General features: G+C 34.9%; 1 protein-coding gene across 5 annotated transcripts in view; it reads left to right on the forward strand.

Annotated features, from left to right (window-relative positions):
- Window positions 1-14,704, forward strand: part of Dlic (dynein light intermediate chain) — a 49,036-nt gene that overhangs the window by 15,656 nt on the left and 18,676 nt on the right. The window contains exon 9 of one of the 5 annotated variants that reach the window (XM_067090654.1): window positions 2,952-3,881. The exons of the other annotated variants lie outside the window; for them this stretch is intronic. Within the exon in view, the coding sequence (XP_066946755.1) occupies window positions 2,952-3,065 (114 nt within the window). The 3' untranslated portion in view covers window positions 3,066-3,881. Of the gene's footprint in view, window positions 1-2,951; window positions 3,882-14,704 lie in introns of those variants that run through there. 5 annotated transcript variants of the gene reach the window in all.

Consider the following 14,704-nt stretch of genomic DNA (forward strand, 5'->3'; position numbering starts at 1 on the left):
TGCAGGAGTGGCAAATAAAGAGGAGGTATGCCATGTAATTGGATGGACACCATTGTAGGATGTCTAGTTTCTGGACCATTGTTACCTTTATCAGACCAGAGTAATGTCAGTAAATAAGCAACCAGTTGTCACAAGCCTCACAGAATGTAACACTGCCTGCAATGGGAAATTCAGCAAAATTAAGTAGAGGCAAGAAAGCATGACAGACCCTACCTGAAATACCATGGCAAGTGTGATGAGACATATTGAGTTGTATTGTACAGTAATTATAAATTATACAAAATCTTGTACAACACGAAACAAACACCAAATATGATAGTTAATTACAGAAAATATCACATTTCATATAAAATACAAAAGATAGGCAACAGCAGCTGTAATTTGAATAATATAAATGAAGTCATACTGAAGCTGGTAGCTAATCCTGGGAAGGTAGCCCAAAGTATAGATACAATATATACAGTACTGTTTTACAATAAAATGGCTTTTTATAGAAACTGAGTAATCCCAAAATAGCTTTTAACAATGCAGAATGTATACAGGTGCATAAAGCAAAGTGTTTCAAAGAAAACTTCCCTTGAGCATGCTTAGTGAACTCCTAGGTCCTTGCAAATACGAGACTCGTGCTATATTCATTCTTCTATAAATAAGTTCATTGTTAAAGTATAGTTTGTCATTACAAAGCTATTGTAAAATACCTAACTCACCATTTAGGTGAGAAGACTAAGCAGATGATGTCAAGATAGTTAGCTGTAGCTTCCAAAAGAAATGAGTTTGCAATTGCAAAATCTCATTACAATGGGTGTTTCCATAAGTATTAGTCTATAGTGAAAGATGAGCTCAAAATAGGACTCTTGCCAAGCACAAGAGGTGCAAAGGCAGGTACTCCAAAAAATATGTGCCTTTATAAAGCCAGACAACTTAGGAATGAGTCTTGAGGTGGACCCCCTACTTACTGCAAGAACATGGCTTGCCATGATGGCAGATTTCAGTGAATATAAATCCAGAGTCTTATGAGTGACATAACAAAGGTAAAACATGTCAAATGTGTTTCAGCATTGCTACATGCTTGCTCAAAGGATTGTAGAGAGCTCTGAATTGTACTTGAAGGCCAGAAAATATGAAAGAGCACAGACTTCATGTTCATGAGTTTGGTAAGGTATGAATGCATCAGAATAATCCTGAGTAATTACTTTTAACCAATTATAGTTTTGAGATACAGGCTGATCCTTACAACTGGCATGCAGAAACATGAGAAGCAAAAGGACAAAAGATCTCTCTTTTGAAAATGATTGACGGGGACCAGTGATTGGAGCAGGAAACTTCCCCCGAAGGGGCATGGAGGCCAAGGCAATAAAAAACACTGTAGTTAAGAGTCAAATCTGAAAGAAATATACGCAAGGGAGGCTTGCAAGATCTAGCAAAGCTGCACAGACAATCACAAACTTTCTGGGATGTTCGTCATCTCAGCCTCCTACCTAAATAATGATTGAGGCATAAAGTTATTAGTTAGATTGTAATAAAAAACTTCTTATATTGGAAAAATTTTTCCTTACATGCCCTTTTGATCATGTAATGAGATTTGCCATCCCATCCCATGATATTTGCTGCTTCACCTACAGCTTATTGAAAAAAGCAAGTTGAAGGATTGACACATGCATGTGGGTTCACACGTTTTCTTTGCAGTAGACTAATGTACAGTCTGTCTGACAGCCAAAAGTCTGGTGAAGCAGTGTTTTTGGGACAAACATTAGGCTTGTATGTGATTAATGGGTTTTTGAAATAAGATATTTTGTGTTGAGCACTGATAAAGAGAAAAAGAAAAGCCTTAAGATGATGATACAGGTTGTTTGAATAATTCTCTTGTAGATAAGAAACTGTCATCCCAAAACTTAGTGTAGAGATTTACTGGCCTGAGGAAAAAATCAAGAGGGGGGGATTTAGCCTCAATGTGGTATAGAAAGGATTTTTGTTGGGTCCAAATGATAGATGTGTTACTGACAGTGCAGTAAGGTACAAGGCTAAGGAATTATTTTAAAAAACTATGACTTGCCAAACTCATTGAACCTAAGATACGGGTTGAGATGAACCAGATTGTTGCTTGGTTAATATTTTTTTTTCTCTGCACAGAGGAATTCATTTTGAGAAAGGGACTTGTTGACATTGAATAAACTCAGACCAGTGTACTTGGAAGTCTTATGTTAGTATTAAAGTTGGTTAGAGACTTTCAGTGGTTTTAGGATAAGCTAGATATCCTTGGGATCAAATGCTGTTATGTAGTTCAAGCTCCCCAGTTGTATGCTTTAGGGGGTAATTTAGAATGAGGATATGTTTTACTAAAAAAGATTCAGGACTGGGTAGAACCATTAATGGTTGTTTCATTGATATTTTTGTATTTTTAAAATTTACATTATAAGCTCTGTGTCACTAATAAGAAGTGAGAGCTTGAGATGAAGATACTAAATCTAAAACAGTTGATAATGATTCTGTATATAGGCTAATCCTGTAAATGGAGTATGTACATAAGATGTAGCTCAAGTTGGCTTTTTAGCTTTAATTAAGAAAGAAAGAATATACGAGAGAAACCCCCTTTTTTAAATTAATTCATGTTTTTAGTAAAATCAGCTATATACTTCTATGGTATTGAAAATGTATTCAAGTGACATGAATTTTATTATTGAATAGTTTTATTTGCATATTGTATATTTTTATTCTTTACTATTTTCAAAAGGTTTTACACCTGTTTGAATAGTTTAGGATGTATTTATGCAGATACAAGGTATCTATAGTGGTGTTAGTATTTCACTTGCAGCAAAGTGCACTTTTGAGTATTATGTTGATTTGTAGTACAGAAGTATCTTTATTTAACAATGCTAGTTGTCTCATAATCTCGTGTGTACTCTGTCAAAGCTGTAGCTTATAGTAATTTTATCTTTCACTCATGCTTGTAGATATGGAGGCCGCCATCTGTAAGTGTGCATATACTCTGCATCGGCTTAGTATATGTATTTCATTCACTTTTTTTCAATTCTTGGCAAACTGGCTTGATACACTATTTTCGCTGAAATTTTTGTGTTGCTGCTTTGTAAATCTCAGGGCTCTCACGTGCTTTTCGAAGGCTTATTTTGTGATTTCATGTTGCACTCAATTTTGTTTAATCTGTTATAGCTGTATGATTACGTTACAGCCATTTGTCAGATCTAAAATAATGCTGAACAGTGTGTAAAATATTGGAGGTGAATTTATGTTAAACATAGTTGATGTTATGAAGAGAGTGAAAGGAAATCTCGGGACAAGATAAAATCATTTTGCATTATATGTATTAAATTTTTTTCTTCTGGTAGTGGGTGTACCATTCAGTCACCATTCATTCAGGAAGCTGTAAAATCTATTTCTATGATTTATCAGGTTTTTCTTTTTTGTGTGTGTTTAAATAGATAATGGAGGCATATCCAGTTACAGTAACATGTATAAAATGAAGAGATTGGATGAAAGGATAGAGGAGACAAATAGAAAATGTTGAACCATTAGAGTACTGTATAATGAAACAGCTTACAGTTAAATCAGGCCACAGGATCCTATTTTATGATCCCATGGGCTGGCCTCTAGGATATGTTCTTAAACTGAAGCAAGATTTGGAGCAGGAGGAGATTTGAAGTTGGTCAGTCTAGTGTGATGATGAGGAGGAGGAAGAATTTGAAGGAAGGAAATAAGTAAAATAGAAGAAGTGCAGTTGGCGGTTGAAGAGTTTCCGCAAAGAACGTTTGGTGAGGGTACAGTAAACCATGCAAAATGAACCACAGGCAGTCCATCTACACTGGAAAACTGTATAGAACTCATTGGAACTTGAAAATAAAATAAATAAACTAGAGAGAAAAAAATCAGTGAATGGCTGAAGTCCTACTAGTACAGGACAGGTGTAAATTGATGAGGAAAAAGGAATTAGTGAATAGCCCTCTCAAGGGCAGGAGTCAATTTTGTGTACTGCAGTGTCAAGTTGAGAACCCTTTGGGAAACATTCAGTAAATTTGAAGGAAAACTGTCTAATGAATAAGTTGATAGCTTGTAGAAGTGGTAGGGAACGGGTCCCTTTTTCCCAGGAAGTAAATAAAAATTAACCCAAAAGCCAGGATTAAAATTTTTTTTATTTAAATGATGCAAGTGAGATGCTAAGCCCTTAGAAAACAAAATTAATAGAAAACAAGAGTTGAGTGAAACTCCTTAAAAAATTTGACTAAGTTTAGTTGAAATTTGTTAATAGGGTGAATATGCATCAAGCACTGTTTTGATTTATAGCTGAGCAATTTAGACTTTATTCTTTATGATTTGAAGTAGATATATTTTTATCCACTAATTTACCCTATTTAATTTATTTAACTTCTCTTGTGTTCTTAAATTTGAAAATTATTTACTCTTGGAAATTAATATTTACTCATTGGCCTCTTAAAATTATATACTGCAAAAGAGGGAAGTAATCTGATATTGGTTTTAGCACCCAGAAGTGTAGGTGTAATATGAGAAGTGCAGAGATGATGATAAAACCGCCCTGTGAACTTGAAACAGATATACATAATTCAAGTATGGAGTATAAGTGAAATTTAAGTGTATAAGTGACATAGATTGCACAGTATAGAATAGGTACTCTTGACTATTAATATAATTGACTTAGCCACCACATTCTGTGGCATCATCTTGTTAACTAACTATACCTGTATTAGTGTAGTAGAGTGCCCAGTTGGAATAGCTAAACTTTTCTATAAAATTGAAATACAATTATGCATCGCAAGCATGTAAAATGACTAGTAATAACAACTAACAACTATTTTAGAATATTAAATTCTCCAATTTCCTATCAAAGATGAACTTAAAGTAACATTTACAGTATTCATAGAAATAAGTAAAACAAGTATTCAAACTTTGTGAATATTTTAATTAACCCTTAAACGTGGACTGGACGTATCGTAAGTCGACTAAAATTGTCTCTCGGGTGACAAGCAGACGTACTATACGTCGACTACAAAAAATGTCAACCTTCGGTCAACTTTGACTCGACCGAAATGGTCGAAAAACGCAATTGTAAGCTAAAACTCTTACATTCTAGTAATATTCAATCATTTACCTTCATTTTGCAACAAATTGGAAGTCTCTAGCACAATATTTCGAGTTATAGTGAATTTTTGAAAAAAACTTTTTCCTTACATCCGCGCAGTAACTCGGCCAAAAATTTCAGAAATTCTTTCGTCATTTTGTCGTAATTTTTGCACCGTTTTATATTAGCTGTTACATAAAGTTTTATATATGAAAATCTGCGCAATTTCATGTAAAATACAACAAAAAACAACTCTTGGTTGTAGCTTTTATCAGTTTTGAAATATTTCCATATAAATCACGATGTGCCAAAATTTTAACCTTCGGTCAACTTTGACTCAACCGAAATGGTCGAAAAATGCAATTGTAAGCTAAAACTCTTACATTCTAGTAATATTCAATCATTTACCTTCATTTTGCAATAAATTGGAAGTCTCTAGCGTAATATTTCGATTTATGGTGAATTTTGAAAAAACTTTTTTTACGTCCATGCGTGGTAAAACATCTCATTCTTTCGTCACTTTGTCGTAATGTTTGCACTGTTTTATATTAGTCGTTACATAAAGTTTTCCATATGAAAATGTGCCAAAATACAACGAAAAATAACTCATGGTTGTAGCTTCTATCAGTTTTGAAATATTTTCATATAAATCATGATGTGCCTTCTGACAACTTTGACTTGACCGAAATGGTAGAAAAACGCAATTGTAAGCTAAAACTCTTACATTTTAGTAATATTCAATCATTTACCTTCATTTTGCAACAAATTGGAAGTCTCGAGCACAATATTTCGATTTATGGTGAATTTTTGAAAAAACTTTTTCCTTACATCCGTGCGGTAACTCAACTGAACATCTCAGAAATTCTTTCGTCACTTTGTCGTAATGTTTGCACCGTTTTATATTAGTCGTTACATAAAGTTTTATATATGAAAATGTGCACAATTTCATGTAGAATACAACAAAAAATAACTCATGGTTGTAGCTTTTATCAGTTTTGAAATATTTTCATATAAATCACGATAAATAGAAAAAATTCAACCTTTGGTCAACTTTAACTCAACTGAAATGGTCGAAAACTGCAATTGTAAGCTAAAACACTTACAGTCTAGTAATATTCAATCAATTACCTTCATTTTGCAACAAACAGGAAGTCTCTAGCACAATATTTCAATTTATGGTGAATTTTTGAAAAAAACTTTTTTTTATGTCCGCACGTTACGAATTCATGCATCATTTTGTGATAATATTTTCTCTGTGTTGCTCTGATCATTTTACAATTTGTTATATACCAAAATCATTGCAATTTAGTGTACAATACAAAGAAAAAAAATAACTCTAGCTTTAACCGTTTTGCTCACAGCGCAATTTGTATACAGTTATACTGTATATGACATTTTTTTTTGCGATGTCATATATTTCAATATTTATATATGATAATGATATTTTTTTTCATTTCTGATGGTTGCATACTAAACTTCAGGCAATGTCAAAAAAAGGAGCCAAAAATGAACTCTTAATCTTAAAAACTAAGCGTGCTGTGATTTTTTGAAAAAAACTTTTTTTCCCCTTCGACGCTAACTCCCGAATGCCGCTGGCATACGGCAGACACTTTCGTAAATAGAGGCTCGGCGTTTAAGGGTTAACCAAGAGAGAAATGTATTATGAACCAGCTTATCAGTCAGAAGCCGACAGTTAAGTAGACAGTCCCTGCTTTCCAAAGAGCAAATTACTGCAAAATTTTGCCAATAACACTAATGTCATACTAGCTGGTATATTAAGAAAAAAGTGATGGATGTCCTAGTATGTCAAATAGAAATTTTCCTTTGATATTGGTATCTGAAAATATTTTGTGGGTGTACTTAATTGTTAACTTTAGGCATAGTTTATAGGATGTTGCTACTAACTCCATGCCTTAAATGGCATGCCATAGGCAGATTCCTGTGTACTATCTTGTTGAGGACTACGATATATTTGTTCTTGGAATTAACATTGTAGTGAACATTTAATAGATAAAAAAAGCTAGGTATTTTAAAAATTTTATTCTCAAGGATCTAAAGCAGTCATGTGTGTATTTCAGAAAATGTATTAAGGTATTTCAAACTTGGACAATTTCTTTAAATGGCCCCCTTGTTCATTGGGGCTCTGAGTGTTCCACATTGGCAGATGTAGTAACCATGGCATCTGTGTATTTTCATAGTTTTTAATTGCATTTTAGCATTGTGTGTGCAGGTTAGTGATTAATAATGTTGGATTTAAAAGTAAGTCCTGTTCCTCGTGATCCTAAAAGTGACTTGGATAACCATGAACCATTGAAATTCAAATATGCTTTTGATTTTAGTGAATCTTACTTGATATAAGAAAGTTGCAAAGGTTTGTTTTGTATGTGGTGAGTAATATCTCCTCTGTGAAAGTTTGTCACTCCATCATGCTTTTGTCCATTAACCTTGATGAGTTCTTTGGGAGCCCTGACATTTATAACTTGTAGGTTTTTACTGCAGTTAAATCCTAAGAATATAAAATAAGGCTTATTTTATCTTGAATAGCTAGGAGGTAGAAAGTCAGTAGGTCCAGTTGCCTTCCTTTTTGATAAAAGTAGATTATGACCCAAGTTTTAAATAATTGCGTGTGAGTAGCACTTTGCCATGCACATTTTTCCTAATGAATTTAGAATGAGCACCTTTCCAGTTTTGTCAGTGTTTTTCTCTTAATAGTATCTTAAGCTGCAGTTTTTCTCTATATGTACTTTTTTATAGCTGTACTAATTACAAGTGTAAGTCTCTTACTTTATGATAGTGTCTGCTGTTTTTTGTCATGCTGGTTTCCACTGAAAATAGTTTTAGAACTTTAGATATCTCTCTCAATGGTGATTGTACTTGATGCTGTTAATGGGGCATTTATATGTATAATGTGTTTTACACAGAGCCTTCGTATGAATTTTAAAATGGACTATTTTTTCGTTTGGAATTATCGTTGATAGATCTTAACAGGCATTTTGTTTGCTGGCTCCCTTTGAGCCTCTTAGATATTTGAATAGTATTTTGTCTTCACTGTGTGCAAATTGTTTCCATTTATGTTCTCAACAACCCAGTTAATCATATGTTGCCTGACTTTGATGCAGTGAAATCCCAGTTGCACTTGCCCAGACCTGCTTATGATGCTTTTCTTCTCTCATACTTCAGTGTTAGTAAGGAGACTCACTGTTTTAAATATCACTGATCTTCACAGAAATGCTGTTTCTGCTTTATTACCACTCGGCTATCATTTTCCATTTTTTTTTATTTTTTTTTTTATTTTATTAGATTATAGTTTTCATTTGTGTTAACATTTTTTAATGCTCATTTTTTTCATAGGTGGTAGGTAGCTCTCTGTTGCCCTACTATTTTATTTTCCAGTTCGTCTTGATTCCTTTAATATTTTTGGGAATATTCATCCTGTTTGTCAGTTTTTACTATCATGTTAGGCTGAGTTTTTGCATGAAAACATTTTGCACTAGGCTTGTTATTGCATAGTTTCCCCATGTATTGCCTATTCTTTGTTAAATTTTATATTTGTGAGTCTTGTAATCTCTTTGAAGTTTATTGTGATTTTACATATTAGCATGCTATGCTCAGTAAGTTTAGGCCACTGAGCCACGTTGTGTAGAGGCCTTAGCATGGTGTATATGTTATTTTCATCATGCGACTTTCAGTCATGCCTTAGCGTACTTGTCAGAATCTGCCTTGAGCAGATGCCTCTTCTTACTCTTCTACTTCTGTTTATATCTCCTGTAATCATCTGTTATTTCTATTGACAATTTGGTTTCCCCAGACAGCTCCTCAGCCTAGGCCATTGTCTCCTCCTCCAGTGAAGAGACAGAGTTGCCTTTAGAGAAGAGGAAGAGGGTTCCTCTTGTACTGCTGTCACTTCTACCTCTGAGGGCTTGCCTTTTTTTAAGATATTCACTCACCCTCTTCCACTGCATTGGTTTCCAGACCTCATTTGTTAAAGAAATTAGTGGGTTCTGCCTTCTTAGCTCACCTTCAACATCATTTTTTTTTTTTTTTTTCCTGCCATGGAGGGAGTAATTCACAAGTAGTTGTGGTGAGCCCTTGGCTCTTCCACGATTGTGTTGCAGCCATTGTAGGAGTCCAGTGCTCTTCTCCCATGAGTCTCCTGCTGTTCCTTGACCTCATCCTCCACCTTATGCTGTTTGGGATCTAGTTTCTTCCTTCAGCTCTTGCTGTCATTAATGTCCCCATTTTGCCTCCCTAGGAGTTTACTGCTATTTCTTCAACTGTTGCAAAATATCTATAAAATGTTTAATACAAATAAATCTTTAATACAAATTAAATAACTCTGTCTTACAGAAGTGTGACAATTAAACAAGTTAATCCTGTATACATAAGCATAGTTGTTTTCTCTCATAGTATTGAAGTCGTTCCGTATTCCTTTTTGCTATAAAGTATATTTATATAAACAAACAGTACCTGTAAAGTAAGAAGAAAGCCTTATTATTAACCTGTTAAGCATCACCGACGACATATCTTGGTCGGCTGCATCCCCTATCAAACCACCTTCAACGGAGTAACACATTTTACCTCTTTCAAGGCTGATGCGCTACTGAATTCAGTCCGATATGCAAATTGTAGGAACATCAGTTGGTAATACTATGAGCTAAATAAAAGGTAAATGGCAACTTTTTTGTAAGGGAAAGACAGTCTGACAAGAGGACAAGGACCTCCACCTCCACTGCGCTTCTGGTGTTCATTGATAAATGGCCGATTTCTTTTTGTTTGATCTCATTCATCCCCCATAGTGAGCGATCTAAAGCGAAAGAAAAATCTTTTGCCTAAAGAGATATTATCAGTACTCGTTGCAGAGAATGATGATGACTTCGATAAAAGGAAATAATGGTGCTTTTTCCATAATCAGCACAAACCCATGGAGTTACCTTTACTTTTCGTTTACCCAAAGGTGTTAAATTTAGTATTCAGGATAAGGGAAACCCTGTGGAGTTTTGTTAGAGTTTTTTTAATGACAAAGTCATGGAGCACATTGTAACAGTAATGAACAGATTTTCCATCCAGTTTCTAGTTGAATAAATAGAAAGTTTGCCTACAATATCACATGCACTAAAATATGACACAAAAATGAAATGAAACAATTCATTAATCTACTGGCTCTGTATCAAGGAATGGCATTCGAAAGAATTTTTACCCTTTAATGTTTCATGCTTATAATCTTTAGGATATAAAAGTGCAAAATAAATTCTTTCATCTTTTCTTATTCTACATTATTTGTTATTCTAATATCTTTATACAAAAATCAGTATCAATGTAAAAAAAGAACACAGGAAAGCACAAAAATCAGCATAGACCAAATAACCACTATGCAAGCTGAAAACGTTATGATATGGGAGTGGTGACATCTCTCATAAAGGACACTTAACAGTTTAATTAAACTGCAGGACAGTATACAGTACAGTATTGCAAAGTGAAATTACTGTTTACTGTAAGCATAAACATGTATTCATGCATGGGTGATGTGCTTTGTCCCTCGCTCAAACTCCCAGCATTCCTTTTGGCGCCTGATTTGAAAAACAGTTTGGCATTCAAATCAGAGGCGAAAACCCTCAAATTGATATTTCCATTTCACGGCGATGTAGCTTTAAGTATGATATACCATGGTCTCTTATCTCGATGTGCTACTGGAATTTTAAACCTTGAACACCCTATACTACTTAAGAAGCCTCCATTGCTGAAGTTAGGCAGAGTGGTGAAGAGTCTTCATCCAGTGTTACTGATGTGCTTTTGATGTAAAGGTGTGGTATTTTTGGAGATTATGATCCTTTTGGAACCAGCTCAAATGCACTCTTTCCATGGAAGCCATTACTAAGGATGCTCTTGCCTCCATTTTTGCCTGCTCCAGTTTTGTGAATTGGTAAGAGTGAGTCCTTGGTGGCACCAGTGCTATCTTAGCACATGATCTCATGACGACATTGCCATTGCAAAGGTTTGTCGGATAGTCCTTTGTTTGGTCAGGGCACTTATCATGCACATCAGCCTTACCATATCCACCTTAATAATGTCATGCTGAAAAAGAGGAGATAGTATCCAGGTCGCCCTCTGGCTTCCATGTCCCTGCTGGCCATCAGGAGCTCCACTGCTAGCAACCTGAATCCATAGTCAAACCCTAGCTTTCACTAATAACAGAAGTTGCCGTATTGTTCAGTTGTACCTCAGTCAGTGTCTCAGGCCTTCACCCGTCATTGTCAGCTTCCATCATCCTTACAGTCTTGAAATTTATGGTTGTCATAGATCTTTTCAATCCAAGGTTCTTTGTTACATTTTGACCCAGCAGTGAAAGTTGATACCAGCTAAGTCACCAGGCAGGGTAGGAAGAAGCTATAAAAGTCTGCTCCTCTCAGGTTGGAGCTAGTCTCCATAAACACTATAGTTCTTAGAAGTAGATTGAAACAAGCGTTGGGTCATCACTGTTCTGCCTCTTTTTTCTGGAGGGAGGGTAACATGCCCCTTTCAAAGTACAGGCAGTCCCCGGTTAATGGCGGGCTCAGCTATCAGTGATCTGGTTTTTCTGCGCTTGTCTAATGACGAAAATCATCGATTTTTGGCGTTGATATGCGCTGATTTCTGCTCATCGGCATCAACAATCGGGTATTTGCTCTGATACATACCTAACAGAGGTGCCAGTCTCCAGTTATTGGCACCAATAAGCACCAATAACCTGCCTGTATTTGTTTGTATTGGTCTTTCCTTTACTCTGGATTCTGTGGCAGAAACTTGATCCTCTGGTACCCAAGGCTTGATAGTTGCTCCTTTTGCTAATCTCGCTCAGTCTTATTCCTCTTCTAACCAGGATGACTTGCCATTGTTAGTTGAAGAGTATTTTGTCTTATCAAGTTATATCTAATATGCAACCAAGATCACCATCCTTCTTCCTGTAGGATTCTCTCATAGGGGCAATTAGAAGAAACAGATGTCAAGAATCCAGTTTCTTCAGGCTCTTACCAGGTAATTTTGAGAGCCTGCAATGAGGTATAAGAAGTTGATTTATTATGCTTGAAGGTAAAGGCGCATGAAGTGCTTACTCTCTCCTTTTTGTAGGTGTTTAATAAACCTGCTGTGTAGCTTTCAGCCATCCATGGAGAAATTTCTCACGATCATTTGGATGTTTTCTCGCTATGACTGATTGTTGACAGGCCATGTTACTGATGGAAAGGAGTCTCTCTGCTTCATCATTCACCTTATCATCTCTGGCACTTGTTTTAGGAATGACTTTTTCCATGTTAACAGTCTTCATGCCTCAGGTTGTTGCTCTGTGCCTTTATTTTCAAGGTACTTCCTGAGTAGAAACTGTTATATTTTTTACTATGTGCCCCATAGAGGACCTCTTTGGGGACAAATTACAGCTTTGGTTTTTACACCATGACTTTTTGTGGCTGATTGATTTTATTATCTTCAGTTCCCTATTATCTAACCTTTGATCTTTAGCAGATGGTTACTTGTTCCTCCTTAATTACTATTTTGGCAACATATGATTAATGGGGTTTTAATGAATAATCTTAGCTTGTATGACATAACATGTTCTTCAATAAAAACCTATTAATCATAGGGTTAGTGCCCTTTTTCTTTTCCATCCTCTCAGACTGAACATTATCTGGAGCTCATGGAGAAGAGTATAGTATCATATGTTGGTCTGGCCATGCACATTATTGCTGTTCAGTCTTGAATGGTGTGTAGGTTGGTGGGATAATATTGCATGAAAGTAAGGCATTGTATTATCAGTGTGTTTATTTAGAAAAATGAGTTTGTTGGAAAAACTTTTCACACAGGTTTTATCTGTTTGGATCTGTTTTTGTAACCAGTTGGAAGTTTGTGTTTAAAGGTTTTGCTCTCTCTAGCACAGGATAATCAGGATTATAAATATTTGGATGGCACGACAGTGGTTATTTCCAGCTTAAAGCCTTTTGTACAGAGAAGTATTGAGTATGGCTAACTATATATATCTGTATTGGGTGAAAGTAAAAACATTGTTAGAATATAGAATTTAAAAAAATTTCCATATTGGATTATTAATAAATATTAAGCAGGCATGATTACCAGTGAAAAAAAAGAATGCCTGTGCCTTGGAGTACTAGTTGCTTGTCTAAAGTAGTTCTTGAGCAGTTTTAGGAATTGCTGTTCTTATATCAAAGTTACCTCAGACACCATAATGGTTTTGTTCTGTTGAAGAGCAATTTTGTTTCTTTTGAAGTAATTTATTTGAATCACTCAGAGTAAACTGTTTTAAAGCTTATGTCCACTTGAAAATGTCACTTTAGTTTAAAGGTTTTTGGACTTTTTGAAACGTGCATTCTTAGTAAGATGTGATCTTGGCAAGCTGTTACTAACAACATCGTCAGAAGTATGTTTGCCAGAGACAAATATGTTCTGTTTTTCCCATTAAATTTCTTATCTAACATATTTGATAGGGCCCTGAACTCTGCAGCAGAGGGGACTAATTTCTCATAACTAACATTTTCTTGACTCAATTAGAAATATAGTTTGTATTTGAATGTTTTACAAATACTCATTGTGCTTTTATGCATTAATTTGAAGGGTTCGTATCAATACCTTTGGAATGTGGTTTTTCCTTTTGTTTGATACAATTTTCTCTTTTGAAAATATTTATCAGGTTAAACTCATCCAAAATTAGATAAATTACAATGTACTTTGTTTTCTGGTTGATAGTGTTTCTGGCTCTTATGGATATTGAGTTTGATTAATGTAAAAGATAAATGGGAACTTCAGAAGGTTTGAGGATAGGGGAAGTAAGAATGATTAAAAACAACTGACTTTTCACAGTGTCATGAATTTGTGCTCCTTCAGTAGTCTAGGCAAAAACATATTCGATTATTGTAGGTGAGAAACAGCAGCTAAGCTCTCATAACCAGGTAATCATGTTGACTGCTGAACATAGCACAAAGCTTTTCCATCCATTGTCAGTTTCATTTTAAAAATAAAACTGAAAAATGCTTTTTTTCTAGGAAGGTGCTTGCAGTGCCTTCAACACTTGTCAGTTCAAGCGGAACAAAATGCTGGCATATTGGGAGTTACACCCGAAAGGATAGTTTTATTTTCCTTGAAACATATGAATTGACAAACTTTGCTTACATAGAAGATGATAAAGTACATGACACTGGTAACAAAACACACAACTTTAATTTCTTGAATGTATGTTTAAGAATACAACACGATTTTTTTTTAAGCTTTGGAATTTGGTGAATCGAGTAAAAGCAGTCTTGAACAGGCTCAGTGTGTGGCACTTCTTTCAGCATTCTGTTGTGATCACTGTGTGAATGGTGTGTAAGTATGTAAAATGAAGAGTGCTTTTAGAAAATAAAAAAAAATGTTTCATTGTAAAACAGTAAAAGCTGTAGTCATATGCCTTATATACAGTTGAGTGTAAGGATATTTTTCTATGACAGGAACTAGTGGAATATAATATTTAAATCCACTGTTCAGATTTTTAAAAGGAAGGTAAGTTTTTGAAAAGTTAGAAATGTGATAGGCATTTTTTCTCAGATTTTATTCTTATTACTGTATATTTCCCTCTCTTGTAAGGATTTTGTTATT

The sequence above is a fragment of the Macrobrachium rosenbergii genome, chromosome 47 (assembly GCF_040412425.1).
Source record: "Macrobrachium rosenbergii isolate ZJJX-2024 chromosome 47, ASM4041242v1, whole genome shotgun sequence".
In the NCBI taxonomy this organism is placed as follows: Eukaryota; Metazoa; Arthropoda; class Malacostraca; order Decapoda; family Palaemonidae; genus Macrobrachium; species Macrobrachium rosenbergii.